The 13,977-nt window shown below is 45.7% G+C and overlaps 1 protein-coding gene across 1 annotated transcript in view; it reads right to left on the bottom strand.

Annotated features, from left to right (window-relative positions):
• Positions 1-10,968, bottom strand: part of LOC309376364 (B-cadherin-like) — a 30,665-nt gene extending 19,697 nt beyond the window's left edge. Inside the window, exons 1-2 of the mRNA XM_081922650.1 lie at positions 10,813-10,968; positions 9,464-9,581 (exon numbers count right to left, since the gene is read on the bottom strand). Coding sequence (XP_081778776.1) covers positions 9,464-9,581; positions 10,813-10,878 — 184 coding nt within the window. The 5' untranslated portion in view covers positions 10,879-10,968. The remainder of the gene's footprint in view (positions 1-9,463; positions 9,582-10,812) is intronic.
• Positions 10,969-13,977: the final 3,009 nt, after the last annotated feature.

The following is a 13,977-nucleotide window of genomic DNA, read 5'->3' as shown; positions in this document are numbered from 1 at the left end:
GGTTCCAAAATGCATGTAAACCCCTCTGCAAAACTGAGCCAGTTTCAAAGCTTTCCCTCGAACTCTGTGCCCCAAGATCAGACCATACACTGGCCTTCACTAAGCTGCACATCAAAGCCTGCATGAAACAACATGAAAGCATTGTCTGGAGCATCTACAAAGAATCCAGAAGTATGTTTTTAATTAACAAAATGTATGGTCTTAACTGAATTTATCTATGTGTGTGGAGAATATGGTGGATCTTAATCATGATTCTCATATTCTCATGAATATTTTTAACAAGTATCACACATTGTCAATTGGTAATCTGTTGACCAAGGGCACCTGCAAATATGGCTATGTTTTAATAGGGATTGCTTGATTGTGTAGTTTGATTCTGGGTGCTTATATTTTACTGTTTGCATAATGGTTTTTATACTTGTAAACCACTTACAAGCCAATTTTGGCATTAAGTAGAGCATTATTAAATAAATAAATGAAATAATGTTCTACTAATATGTGCCCTTCAGGGTTTGTTGGAAAAAAATATTATTATTATTTATTAAATTTGTATACCACCCTGTACTTGTAGATCTTAGGGCGCTTCACAGCATAAAAATAAAATATAAAAGCATGGACATTTGTCTTCTTTAAAATGAATAGGGTTGTGTGTTTTTGCATTTATATCCCAGCTTTCTCTCCAAGAAGCCCGAGATGGTGTACATGGTTCTCCTCTCATTTAATCCCCACATCAACCCTGTGAGGTAGGTTTGGCTGAAAGGCAGTGACTGGGCCCAAGCTCACCCAGGGAGCTTCATGGCCAAGTGTGGATTTGAAACCTGGTTTGTATCATGAGGTAACAGTGAACAAATTCAAAACCAGATCTATAGGGTTCTAGTAACTACAAAAAAATAAAACCAATTATGAAATCACTACCTAAAAGGTATTTTAAAAAAATTAAATTAGAATATTTTTATGGATATATACATCTCTCTTGCAAAATATATTGGGCTGTTTACAATGTTAGTTCTATTCTGAGTTGACCCGTTCAAATTAATGGACATGACTAACTTAGGTTCCTTAATTTCAATAGGTCTACTCTGAATTTCATGATTCTGAAATCCAGAAAGGCAAAAAGTTGTGAAAGAAAAGCATCTGGGCATCAAAACACGACAGCATTGTTTCCTCCTCAAAAGGGAACAGTTTGGAAATAATTACACTGAAGAAAGCAAAAGCAGCCTATGGTATCTTCGTGACACCAGCTTCCATTTAGGACGGAACCCCTTAAGTGCTTAATGGAAGGAGAGCGTCCTTGTTTCCCTATGGACACCACAGTAGCAGCACAACACACAGGTCTAACTAGGACTGGGCACCTCAGGATGTTTATGCCTCAAGCAGCTGCCCCACAACATCCAAGGGAGGCTACTCTATTATGACCCTTGGCAAGATGGGGTGTGTGTGCACCATTGCTCCTCCTTCTCTCAGCATCCCCCAGACTGAATTTCTCTGCTGTGAATGATGGATTTGCAAGAACAGCTGGCCTGGCCTTGAATCTCAGTCCATTTTCTCAAAACAAAGTCTGGAGACTCGGTGTGGATATTTTGGCGGGGCGGTGGGGGGTGGGGAAAGAGAAAAGGGATCAGCCATGGCATACATTATCAGGGCCAAAGTTCCCATACCTCTGCCCCACGCATGAAATAAAGACCTTATCTTCGGTTCATTGAGGGCTAAAATGACTCACTCTTCTTTGACAAAACAAACTTGCTTCTTGGGCCTTCTGCTGCTCTGCTCAGGAAAAGAGAATGAGGCATCCACCGAGTTTTAATTCCTCTGGTATGGAAAGAGAAAGCCCCAGCAAATAATGGACAGCAAGAAAGCAGACCCATGCCCCTGGTTGTGGCTTGTTATCAGCTTCAAAGAACACCCACACCCGAAAGCATTAGCTGTGGCTCCTGACTGTAAATGTCTGAGAAACCAAGAATTCTTTCACACAGCACCAATTATGGGTAGCACCACCCTGGAGAATCCCACTCCCTGAGGAGAGCCATCTCCCCATGTAACCCAGTCCAGGATGGACACCAGAAGACGACAGGACCAAAACAAGACTTCACTTCCCTATGCACAGAATCAACAGTTTCCAATATTATTTATTCATTTATCCAATGCATTTCTATCTCACCTTTCTCCCAAACTGGGATTCAAGGTGGTTTACAACATATTTAAAATGTCCTCATAATGTACAAAGTAATAAAAACGAGTCAAAGTAATGAAACCTAGCTAAAAACAATCATTAAAATACAATAAAGCACATTTAGAACCAGCACTAAAATACCAATCATTCCGATAGCAGCGAAGTGGTCAACATCACCTGCACCTAGTTTCTATAGGTCTGCCTGAATAGGAAGGTCCTAAGCGCTGTGGCCTAAACCACCGAGCCTAGGGCTTGCCGATCAGAAGGTTGGCGGTTCGAATCCCTGCGACAGGGTGACCTCCCATTGTTTGGTCCCAGCTCCTGCCCACCTAGCAGTTTGAAAGCATGTCAAGTGCAATTAGATAAATAGGTACCGCTCCGGCGGGAAGGTAAATTGTGTTTCCGTGCGCTGCTCTGGTTCACCAGAAGCAGCTTAGTCTTGCTGGCCACATGACCCAGAAGCTGTCTGTGGACAAACGCCGGCTCCCTCAGCCAGTAAAGCGAGATGAGAGCCGCAACCCCAGAGTCGTCCACAAGTGGACTTAATGGTCAGGGGTCCCTTTACCTTTAAGCTGCTAGCAGAAAGATAACAAGGGAGCAACTCTATCCTCTCTTGGGAGGAAATTCCACTATATCGGAGCAGCTACAGAAAAGACTCTCATGTCACCACTAACCATGTTTCCGATGTTGATGGGACCCAGAGAAGGTGCTCATCTGAGGAACTCGGCACCCAGGCAGGTGCAGAAAAGGAGAAGTGATCTTTCAAGTAACCCAGGCCCAAGCTATAGAGGGCTTTATATGTCATAACCAGCATCTTGAATTGTGCCCAGGGGGAAACATGCTTCCTGTATCCAGCCCCAGTCAGCAGACTGACTGCAGCATTCTGGACCAGTTGAAGCTTCTGGACCAGTTGAAGCATCACTGTGGCCAGATCTGACATCTCAAGAAACAGACATGGTTGGTGCATGAGCCATAATTGTACAAATGCACTCCTGGCAACTGCTGAAAGCTGGATAACAGGTTCAGGGCAGAATACAGGAGTGCACCCAAATTGCAATGCTGAGTCCACAAGGGGAGCTGAAGCCCTACTCCCTGATCAATCTTCCAACTGACCAGGAGTACCTCTTATTTGCCCTTATCCAGTAAATAAGTAAATCCAGTAAATCCAGTAAATGCAACTTATTTACCCTTATCCAGTCTGTTACTGCCACCAGATACTGGTCTAGAACAAAGACAGCTTCCTTATAATTTGGAGTTCTGCCCATCTCTGGAGCTCAAGCACTTAATACAACCAAAGTGGATCCAATAAGATCCCACCTGGCATCTGTTGGGACGCCAACTTGTAGCATCAGCTGCTGCATTTCAACCATGCATATCTCTATGGTTAAATTCTATACTCAATGGCAAAAATACAGACTCCGTCATCTGAAATGGTCGATGAAGGAAGGAGGACAGACAAACGTTGTGACCAGACATGGTTGCCCCACTCTCCTCTTGCATCGAGACACAGGCTCTGTGTTTGAGCAGTGACATCACCCTGGAGTTTCGCCATGACTCTGAAACTCACAGAACAAGTGTTTCACCTGAAAACTGATTCAGGCGGCTGTCATGTTTGAACACAGACAGAAATTCAGTGGGTGGAAGTGAGCCATCAGGGGCTCGGAATCTGACGCTCTCTAGCCTGGGAAATCAGTGACTCTCTCCAAAGTCACATGAATCCATTTTTTTGGCACATGTCATTCCAGATCAAAATCAACAAGGGAACAAAGCAAAAGGGAGGGCCAGAACCTCTCAGGGGATTCGAGGAAGCTCACTGGACAGGTTTCACTTTTACACTCCAGGACTATTTTGTTCCTGCAGAAAGGACCAGGAATGCATTTTCCTCTCCTCTGAATCTAGGACACACTTTTAATCTGAAGCTGCTGGTGGGGGGAGTTTGTCATTTGAGCAGGGCTGAAACTTGCACCAAGGCTGAATTTTTCAGCCCCAGAATCCTACTCGAGTTTTGGGGAGTTACTGCCACCTTCTACTACTTCCTGGAGGAGCACACTTTAGTGCAAAACAAACAGGGTCAGCTGTAGTCAATCAGTCCCTTGATTAAAAAAAGGGGGTAAGTTTCCAACCCAGTCAGAGAAGTTCCTCAAAATACAAACACACACTCTCACTCTCTCTCTCTGTGCGAACAGGGCTCTTTAAATCAGCCAGTGTTACAACCCTCAAGCTGAGTTTAGCTCCAGCTGGGTGACAGAAACAAGGAACGGCTACACAGACAGAGACACACACCTGCTGAAAAAATGCACACAAGAGAGATAGAGAGATTATTGCCTAATTACAGGCCAGTTTGTTAGGCCTGCGGAAAGCCCTTTGCTCCAATCAAGGGCCTTTGAAGTGCAGCACCTCTGAGGATTAGCAGGGCTGGGGGATCTCACCCTATCATCAATCCCTGTCTTGGCTGCCACATCTGAAAGAGCTCAGCTAAAGGGCTGCCCAGGTGCACCCCTCTGGGGCTTAAGTGCTACTTAATTTAAAACCCTGTGCCCAGCCAGTGTGTGCACCAGATCCCAAATAGATTAGAGTTTACTCGCTTTCACCTACTCAGTGAAAGGAGAGAGAATATTGTGGATACCACATCCACCACCCCAAAAAAGATCATAGCTCTTCGGGAAAAGCTCAAGGTGATACAGAATTATGCAAGCTTTTAAGTCACACAGACTTCATCAGGCAATTGCCCATGTACATCTCAAAGCTTCCACACGCTTGCTCAAATACTGGCTTACCTGTTCTGTATCTCCACCCTGGTGGAAACAGTGCAGCCCACTGCACAGAGCAGCAGCTGCTGCGGGGGAGGCACTGAGTCTTTTGCCCCAGACAAGAACAAAGGGACACTGTCCATATTTATTACCACCAACCAGCAAATACAAAGATGTCTGGAGGAGAAAAATCCAGTCCCCTCATACCAAAAGGTCTCCTACAAGGAGCAATACACCTTTAGCTACTGTTGTCTTACAACTCTTGTTGGAGGACAAACGTAGAACCCAGCCTTGTACTTTTTCGCATGCTTTGAAATACAGCTTCCAATAGCCGCGGCCGATGTGCTGGCTGGGACTGGTGAAAGCTGTAATCCAAAACATATGAAAGGCAGGCACCAGGTTGCCAATTACAATTGGAAAACAAAACATACATTTAAATATCATTTGCATACACTAATTTATATGCATAGATGCACAATTTTAAAATTCCTAACTATAATTTAGATAGCAATACACGATCGAAAAGGCTGTTCCCTGGGTGCCCTGCATGCCTGTTGTCTGGCCGCTCACTGTTGAGGAAGGGCTGTGGCTGAGCATCTGCTCTGCATATCAAAAGGTCTTGAGTTCAATGCCTGGAAGAATCATCTCCAGTGAGGACTGGGAAGGTTCCCTGCCTGAAAACCTGGACAGCCATTGCTGCCAGTCAGCATAGACAATACTGAACTAGATAGGCGAATGATCTGAAGCTTCCAGCTTCCTATGGCCCTAACTTCAACTAGACAGCCTTTCAAATGGGTTCAGCAGTGGACCTTTATCTTGGGCAGCCTTATCAGGAGTTGGCCAAGGCCAAGGCGGTGAGCAATAAGGCTCTAACTCACCCACAAATACCTAGACAGATCTTTCAGGCGCCATCTGGCAAAAAATGCAACTTCACTTCCATGGAGCTTCCTAGATTCCAGGGAGAGTTTGGGGTGCTTTCCTAAACGTAACTGTTTCATTGTCATGTTCCCTTTCATCAAAGTGGGAGCCTTAAAAGCCTCTAAAGTGGTACCATTTGGCTCAGGTCAGCATCACAGTATCTCATGCAGGTGACTCTCAACTTATGATGGGGTTACATTTTGGGGAAAGCACCTAAAGCCAAAACTCATGTATAGTCAAAACACACTGAGTTCAATGGTGGGTGGGATTGTCAAAGTCTTTTTTTCCCCCAGATGCCTGCCCGCTTTTGAGCCCCCTGTTTATTTATTCATTTTAATTTGCCAAACACAAATGTGCTGAATGCACACCAGTTAAATGTGCCTGAGCTGTGAGTTACCTGTAAACACTTTGTATAGTTCTTTCAAGTGCACAAAGTGCTTTGCAGGCACTATACAGCAACCCTATAAGGTAGAACAGTATTATTAACTCCCCCAATATTGCAGATTGGGTGACAGAGACTGAGCTGGAGCGGACTGCTAACCATTAGAACATAAGAACCACCTGCTGGCTCAGGCCAATGGTTCATCTAGCCCAGCATTCTGTTCTCACAGTGGCCAACCAGATGTCTGTGGGAAACCAGCAAGCGGGACCCGAGCACAAGTGCACTCTCCTGTCCGACAGTTTCTAGCCACTGGTACTGTATACAGATGCATACTGCCCAAGGCAGCCTAGTGAGTTTGTAGCAAAGCTGAGGTTCAACCAGATTACTTCCTTGGTTGCAGCTCAGTCCTTTCACCACAATGCCAAGCAACTCTCAGATTTGTTACCATAGCAGGAAATCACCAGCACTGACTCACTGGCAACAACCCCCAAACGCCTGTGATAAGCAGTTCAATTGTGGGAGGCACAAGTGCAATTTACACACGCACACGCACACGACAACCTGACTCAGCTTCCCTCTAATTTTGCAATACAAAAACAAGCAGGAAGTATTGCATGCATATTCACACGCAGAGGCATTGTGTCATCATCGGTAGGACACCCACTGTCCTCTTTAACTGGGTGAGGTGTGGGGGGAGAAGGTAAAGGGCAATCAAGTACATCCAAATAGGTAGTGATATCCTTTGATGTCCTGATGAAGAGTTCTGCGCAATTCAAAAGCTTGCAGAATCCTTCACTAAGTAGAACCATAGTATGGCACAAAACAGAGACACTCACTTACTCTTTAAGAATATTAAGGAGTGCCTGGTCCTGCCAACTCTGACTGGCAGTGGTTTCCCAAGGTTCTTCCTAGCACTACAAGTTGGCAGTGCCTGGGATTGAAACTGGTACTTTCCACTTGCAAGCAGGTGCTTTTCTACTGAGAGATGACTGCTCTAGTACCAGGATCAATACAGCAACTCTTGCACCCTGCACTAAGATACACTAAAGACGATGTTAATGAACAAAAATGCTTATAAACAAAAAAGATACACCATTCTAGCAGAAAGTGGGCAGTTGTTATTTACATGTCTGTCTGCTAAACATCCAATGTTCTGCCATCAGCTATGCCAATTGTTGGTTTCCTTCAGGACTCATGTGCCTTTTAACAGTCTTTACACTTTCACAGTTAACCACAAACAGGTTTCCAATTCTGGAAAAATGTTTCAGAATGCCAGAGTCTCTGGTCTGTTGGAAGCCAATAAAATATTTTCTAAGCTCATGTCATTGTGCATTTATACAACTTTCTCTGCTTCCCCCTCTGCCTTATCCAACTTAGCACTAAGAACGAAAATAAGTATGTCTCTCCCTCCCACTTTGTCTGCATTTTGAGACAAGTGTGCTAACTCCACTTTGCAGTTAAGATCAACTGCATTGGGTGTGTACCACATTCTTGCCAAGAACCTGAGTCAAGTTTAGCTTGCTTACCTGAGGCTTAAATCTGTCCCTTTAAAATCAGTTAATCACCACTGAAAAAGTGAGCCCTTTCCCTTTCACAGGAGCAAAGAATGACCTTCCCAAGTTTAGATGTTTTGGACTACAACTCCCATCAACCCCAGACAGCACAGGGCAGCCAAAAACCTGTGTTGCACAACATTTGTGAACGCTTTGTTCCACTGTCCCCACATTCACTAATAGTGTTGCTATGATCTGAGTCTCTATAAGAATGGATTTTAGTAACTGGCAAGAAAGAACATGGGGAAGGGCAAGACTTTAAAAAGCCTCTCTTTTTTAAAGTCTTGACATTACTAGTAAGATCTGTTACTTAAAAGTTTGGCTGTCTTAAGCTTTATTTGATGAAATACCAATAATAAAAGCTGCATAAGCATGATGATTATTATTATTTCAGGGGTCTGGCCTTGCATTCAACCAGGGTAAGAGGACATGGAGAAGAAGAAGTCAGGACATAGGATAGCGACCTGCAAAGCCAGCTCAAATTCAGGATTATTTCATGATCACCAGCCAAGGTCAACAGTCAAGAGCCAATCTTTTTCACAGCAGAACGGAAAATAAGACTCCAAGCCGATTCCATGTGGAACAAGGTAAATGATTCACAAAGGATTATTGACATGGCCCGCAGCCCGCCTCGTCATGCTAACGAAACTACGATAAGCAGAAAAGCAGGAAGCCCCTGATTGGGCTGCCAGGTAACCAGTCAAGAGCGATAGTCAAAGTTCAGATGAACAAACACAAGCAACACACCCAGCAGCTGCGGGTTGGAACAAGTCAGCGTCTCCCTACCATCAGGCTCCACCTTGAATCGCTGGAGGGGGAAAGGGCAGGTTTGAAGCTACCTGAACTTCTTGTTAACGCTTTGGTGGCTCAAAATGTCTCCTCCTGTCTCTATAAACTACTTAGGTTTATACCAGAGGGCTGAAGAGCAGTCTCCTCCAGTCCAGTCACAAGCAGACAACAGCAGTGCTTCAGATTAAGGGACAAAAACCTGGTGCCATTAACGTGCCCCAAATATGAGAGCTTCAGAGCTTCTTAGGTGGCAATCTGCGCTCCCAGCTGGACACATATTCATATGCAGCTAAGCTGAAAGTATAGATTCACCAGCTTTCTTCCATTTATCATTCATAAACTTGCACTTTTTGTGCTTTGCAGAATAGCCTTTTCATTATCCCTATCACCTTGAAAGGCAAGTTGTTATACCCATTTTACAGAAGAAAGAATAGCTTGCCCAGCAGTCAATCAGTTTTCCCTTACGGAAGAAGGAAGTAATCACCCAGTGAATCTACAAGTGAGCCGAAGCCCAGGGCATGTAATTTCTGTTATTATTTGTTTTTACCTTATGGGTGCTACAGCCTGTTTTTTGTCACAGAATTGTTCACACTTATTGGTTGTGAGTCATCCTTCGCCAGAAGAATGAGCTGCAATAACATTAAGGAAACAGGGCACTTTCTGGTCCCTGGAAACTCCCAGACAGTGACATCACAGCAGGGGGCTTGGGCTCTGCTCTTTAGCATACTTAGCAGAATGATGAATCCAGCCCCCTAAATACATTACTGTGTTTTAAAGAAAGAGACTGGGCTTCGCTGCAAATTTGACAAGGCTATTCTGTGATTATGGACAAGTAAAGGCAGAATGCCCCACCCACAAATGGAAATCTTAAGGAGAGGGAGTATTAAGAAATATCTCTTACCCTTGCCCAACACACGATATCTTTCCAAGTTAGACCGGGGCACATTGAAAGTGTAAGTCTGTTGACTGAAGCCTGGTTGACAATGGGCTGCCGTCTCCTCACAAAGCCACCTTCCAGCCTAGCATGCAGGAAAAATAAGGATGAATCAAGAGGCAGCAAAAACCACCTCCCTTGAGCTTCAAGGAAAGCAGCCACTTTTAAGCCTGCCTGATAGAACTCTTTTTGTGGTGAGTTGGGGAGAACCCCCAAATCCTTCCACCTGAGACAGTTAAGCATTTTGCCCATGTCTCTTTCAAACTTTCTAACCAAGGCTACTCACATAACTCTTTAGTATCTATCTTGGTTGGGGCGGGGGGAATGTTTTTAGGGGCACCAAAGACGGTCAAAGGGTCTCTTATGATACAAGAACAATGAGAGGCAAGTTTATGAACAATTACATGGGGAAAGATCCTTTCATTTCTCTCCAGCGAAAGTAAAAGAGCATTCATTTAAATTGGCACAAATGTGGTACTGATTCATCACACCTTGATAACTCATCTATCGTGCTGCAAGGGGGGGGGGAATCCAGGTACATTCTAACATATGTGGTGGACATAACCCTTTAATAAAGGGGTTCTGGACAAAAGGTTTTTGTGAAATTACATTAAATACAGGACACACTTTAGCACCAGCCCCCTTAATGGCTCTTTTATACATTTTCACTAAGGAAGAAATCACAATAGGTTTTAAATAATGTCGATTTCACTTTCTGGTTTCTCTTCAAATCATATGAACCTTTCTGGCACGTACAGTGGTAGCAAGAAACTGGAAACAAGCAAATTGTAACCTGAAAGGAGACAAATCCGAACCATTGTCTTGACTGACAACTAAGTCAAATAAACCTTCCACAAGCAAAAATATAGTTTTCAGAAGAAGGTGGGTTGTTTTATAATTCATGTGGTCCAAAAGGAACATGACTGCAGCCCACCACTGACTCCTACTTCCTTCTGGAAAATTATTTTGGGATAACATATAATAATATCTTTATTGTACCACAGCTTCAGAGAAGGACGATGTTTGAAACTGTGACCTTTATTTCAAACTGTGGGATGCAACACTGCAAGCTTATGTTCTCTGCACAAAACTTCCCTGCCCGTCGCCCGTTTACTACATATTATTTATTATTATTAATTATTAATTATTATTATTTGCTATCTATACATATATCTGTACACTACACTTAACCCAAAAGTTTTAACAGAAATAGTTTGAAGAAAGGAGAAATGCTCCCTCTTTGAGAGCAGGGTGGGCTTCGGCGGCAACGGGGAGGCTGGACGTACCCCGTGAGCGCCCCGTGAGGCCCCTCTTACCTGTAAGAGCAGCAGGACTAAGCAAAGCCCCGACGGGCGTCCCGGGACTGGCAGCAGCATTGCCATCGTGCAAGCGCAAGCGTCGAGCGCTAGGCAGTTTCTGGCCCTCGGCGCGCACTTGGCTCAGGCAGGTGCGATGCCCCGCCCTAAAACGAGGCTCCGCCCCATGTGTGAGGAGGGGCGGGGCTTCACGCTAGCGTCACTCTTTTCCTCAGGCCAAGCCAGAGCCCCCATTGAACCCGAAGCGGGGGAGGAGGAGAGGGACGTGCCGGAGTGTTTCTCTGCTCCTTGCAAGGAGAAAAGTAGCGAGAACCCTCCCTCTGCAACTGCGAGACTAGCTTTCTGCTTACAGGCAATCTTGCCTTTTCCTCCTGAATGGGGAAATCCCCTCTGCCGTGCTTCACGTGAAGGGGTGGGGAGGCGGGGGGGGGGGGCTATGGTGCCTTTCTGCACGAACCCCTTTAAAAGCGCGGGCGGGCTCACTGGCGCCTCCCTTCGGCACCAGCACGTCCTGAAGCTGTACTCCTCGTGGAATCGTTCGGAGTGGGTCTCCCGGGGTAGCGGCACTAATCCGAATTAAGCACCCGTGCTTCTAGTATCTGGGTAGCACCCCAAACCTCGCAGGATGGGCTGTGCCACATTGAAGTTCACCTTCCTGCTCCCATGTTTCCCATCCGGAAGCCCCTCATACCGATTGCTTCCCCCTCTTTCAGCTACGCTGGGGAGGAAAGGGTGGTGAGAGTGATTTTCTCTCGAGGAGGTTCTGTGGGGCGCTCGCCACCTCTGAGACTAGATAGGAGGGCTACGTTTGTAACAGGGCTCAGCCCGGGCCCCTATTGCCAAGGACAGGGCCAATGGGGCACTGCCCCACCGACCTCATTCTATCCTCAGCCACCCCCGCTGGTCTGCCTGCCTTTCTCACTTGCAAACTGGTCCAGGGGGTGGCACTCCCGGCCAGTTGCCGCCTCCACCTCAGTCCTGCCCTTTCAGAATTCAGGAAGAGAAGAGGAGGCTGCAGAGGCGGGCAAAATTAAGTGCGTTATTAGCCCTGCTTGTCATGGGCTCCAGATGCACTTGATGTTGGGCAGCATCAGATTTAGGGCAGTGTGGGTGGCTTCCCTGCACAGGGCGCTGAGCCAAGGGAGCACAAAATTGAAAAGATCCATAATTGAGAAGATCCATTTAGGGGCACCAAATTTTGGGCTCCCTCAGGGTGCCATATTACCAGCGATTACCAAAGGCTGCCCCTGTTTTGGGTTCCCTGCCTTCTGCTTCACCAGTCCCAATGGTTTACTCTCTAGGAAGTGTGTTTAGCATTGCATATTTAAACATAGTCTGGCTCAGTATTGTCTGCAGTGACTGGCAACAACCCTCCAAGAAATCAAGCAGGGGACTTTCTGAGCTCTACTTGGAGATGCTGGAGATTGAACTTGGGGGTTTCTGCATGCAAAGCAGCAGCTCTACCACTAAGCTCTGACCCTCTCTTCAGTACATTGCTATGACGGGTACAGACCACACTGTTTGTAATTGTCCCAATAAATATGTCCTTGGGGAAAGCATTTCTGGTGGATGCTTTCAGCCTATAGAGCTCTCTTTGCCCCAGAGGAAATCTGAGTGTCTTTGGAAAGAACCATGACACCTTTTTATTTAGGAAATAAATTATAGCTAGGGATAATGGATCCTTTCAAGATCAGGGTTCGTTATTTACTTAAAACATTTTTATCCTACTCTTCATTCTCCTGCAAAAACAAAGGTGGTTTAACTAATTTCAGTGAGAAGACAATTCCTGTACTAAGCATTATGATCTAAGAGACATGATACAAAAGGAAAAAAAGACTGGAGGAGGAAGAAAGAAAACACAAGCATTCTTTCTTTGTTAAATGAGGGAGAGGCACTACTGTCTCATCCCATCTTTGTCCCACTCCTGACAGAATGGCCACTGCTGATGACAGTTGAAGGAAAAGTCCAAAGGAGTTGGGCTTTAGCTGAGCAGATTTTAACATTCCTAAAATTGCTTTTGGGTTACACGTTTTCTGAATATTAGCATGACTGGGACAGGTGAAGCTTCAAATACACCTGCACACAGCACTTGCCCTATGCTGCCACCTGCTGAGGAGAAGGATCCACAAAAGCTACAATAGCCTTGGGTACCTGTCTCCAAGGCTGTGTTGTAAGGGGTGGGACTTCCTCAACTCTGTGGGGGCTCCAGACTATGCCAGGCTGATTGGATAAACCCTTTTGCTGCCACAGTCAAAGTCTGCCTCATGGACAGCCCAGCTGCACAAGTAAACTAAGTGGTATTAGGCACATCTGTGACACCTTGACGTCCTTGGAGGAAAGGTGGGATATAAATGCAATAACAAATAAATACAGCAAGGAGAACCATGGAGGGTAAGCCCAAAGGGCCCCACAAGGTTCTGCCCCAACGAAATTGACCTGGCAGGTTGAAATCCAGAACCTAAGGGAGAAAGGCAGTCTCTGCAGTGCAACCTCCTTCCCAGAAGGAGTGCTCTGAGTTCAGGGTTTGAGCCCACCATTCCTCTTATCCCAGCTGATTATACATTCTATGACTGCTAAGGAGCCTCATCCAGTGCTACTATTTTTTATTTTTACTGATACTTCTGCAAACCTGAGACTCCTGGCCAACCCCCCATGCATGTTGATATTACCTTCCTGTTTTGGAGTTCACCATTAGAAAAGAGTCGCCTCCTTGGGGGGTTGCATTTGCCCAGGACCACCAATAGCTAACTGCCTGCCCACCCATTTTTGCTTGTCAGCCCAGCAGCATCCCCTGTCATTTGGCTCTGCCCTCAGCCTGGCAGTCACCCATAAGCAGATTAAAAGAGAAAGGAGGGGGGTGTTCATTTAAGAAGGAAGAACCTGCCAGGTGAGAATAGGGACTGGGGATTGGCAGCAGGCCCAAGTGCCCTGAAGCAAGCAAGGCTGGAGAAGAGGCAAAGCAAAATAGGAGGGGTGGGCAAGGTCTTTTCATCCTAGCTAATCTGCTGCCCCACCCACTCCCCCAAAGGGAATTCAGTCAATTCCCTCTTCTGCTGAGCTTCCAGAGGCGGCTGTTTCTTGGAATTTACCCCCTTGAGTTGCAGCCAATATGGCCAATGATCAGGAATTATGGGAGCTGTATTTCAACAACTGGGAGAAAAGCAA

The sequence above is a fragment of the Podarcis melisellensis genome (genome assembly GCF_964234715.1).
Source record: "Podarcis melisellensis genome assembly, chromosome: 8".
Taxonomy (NCBI): Eukaryota; Metazoa; Chordata; class Lepidosauria; order Squamata; family Lacertidae; genus Podarcis; species Podarcis melisellensis.
The sequence above is the reverse complement of the archived record's forward strand: the minus strand, read 5'-3'. Positions and strand labels throughout refer to the sequence as shown.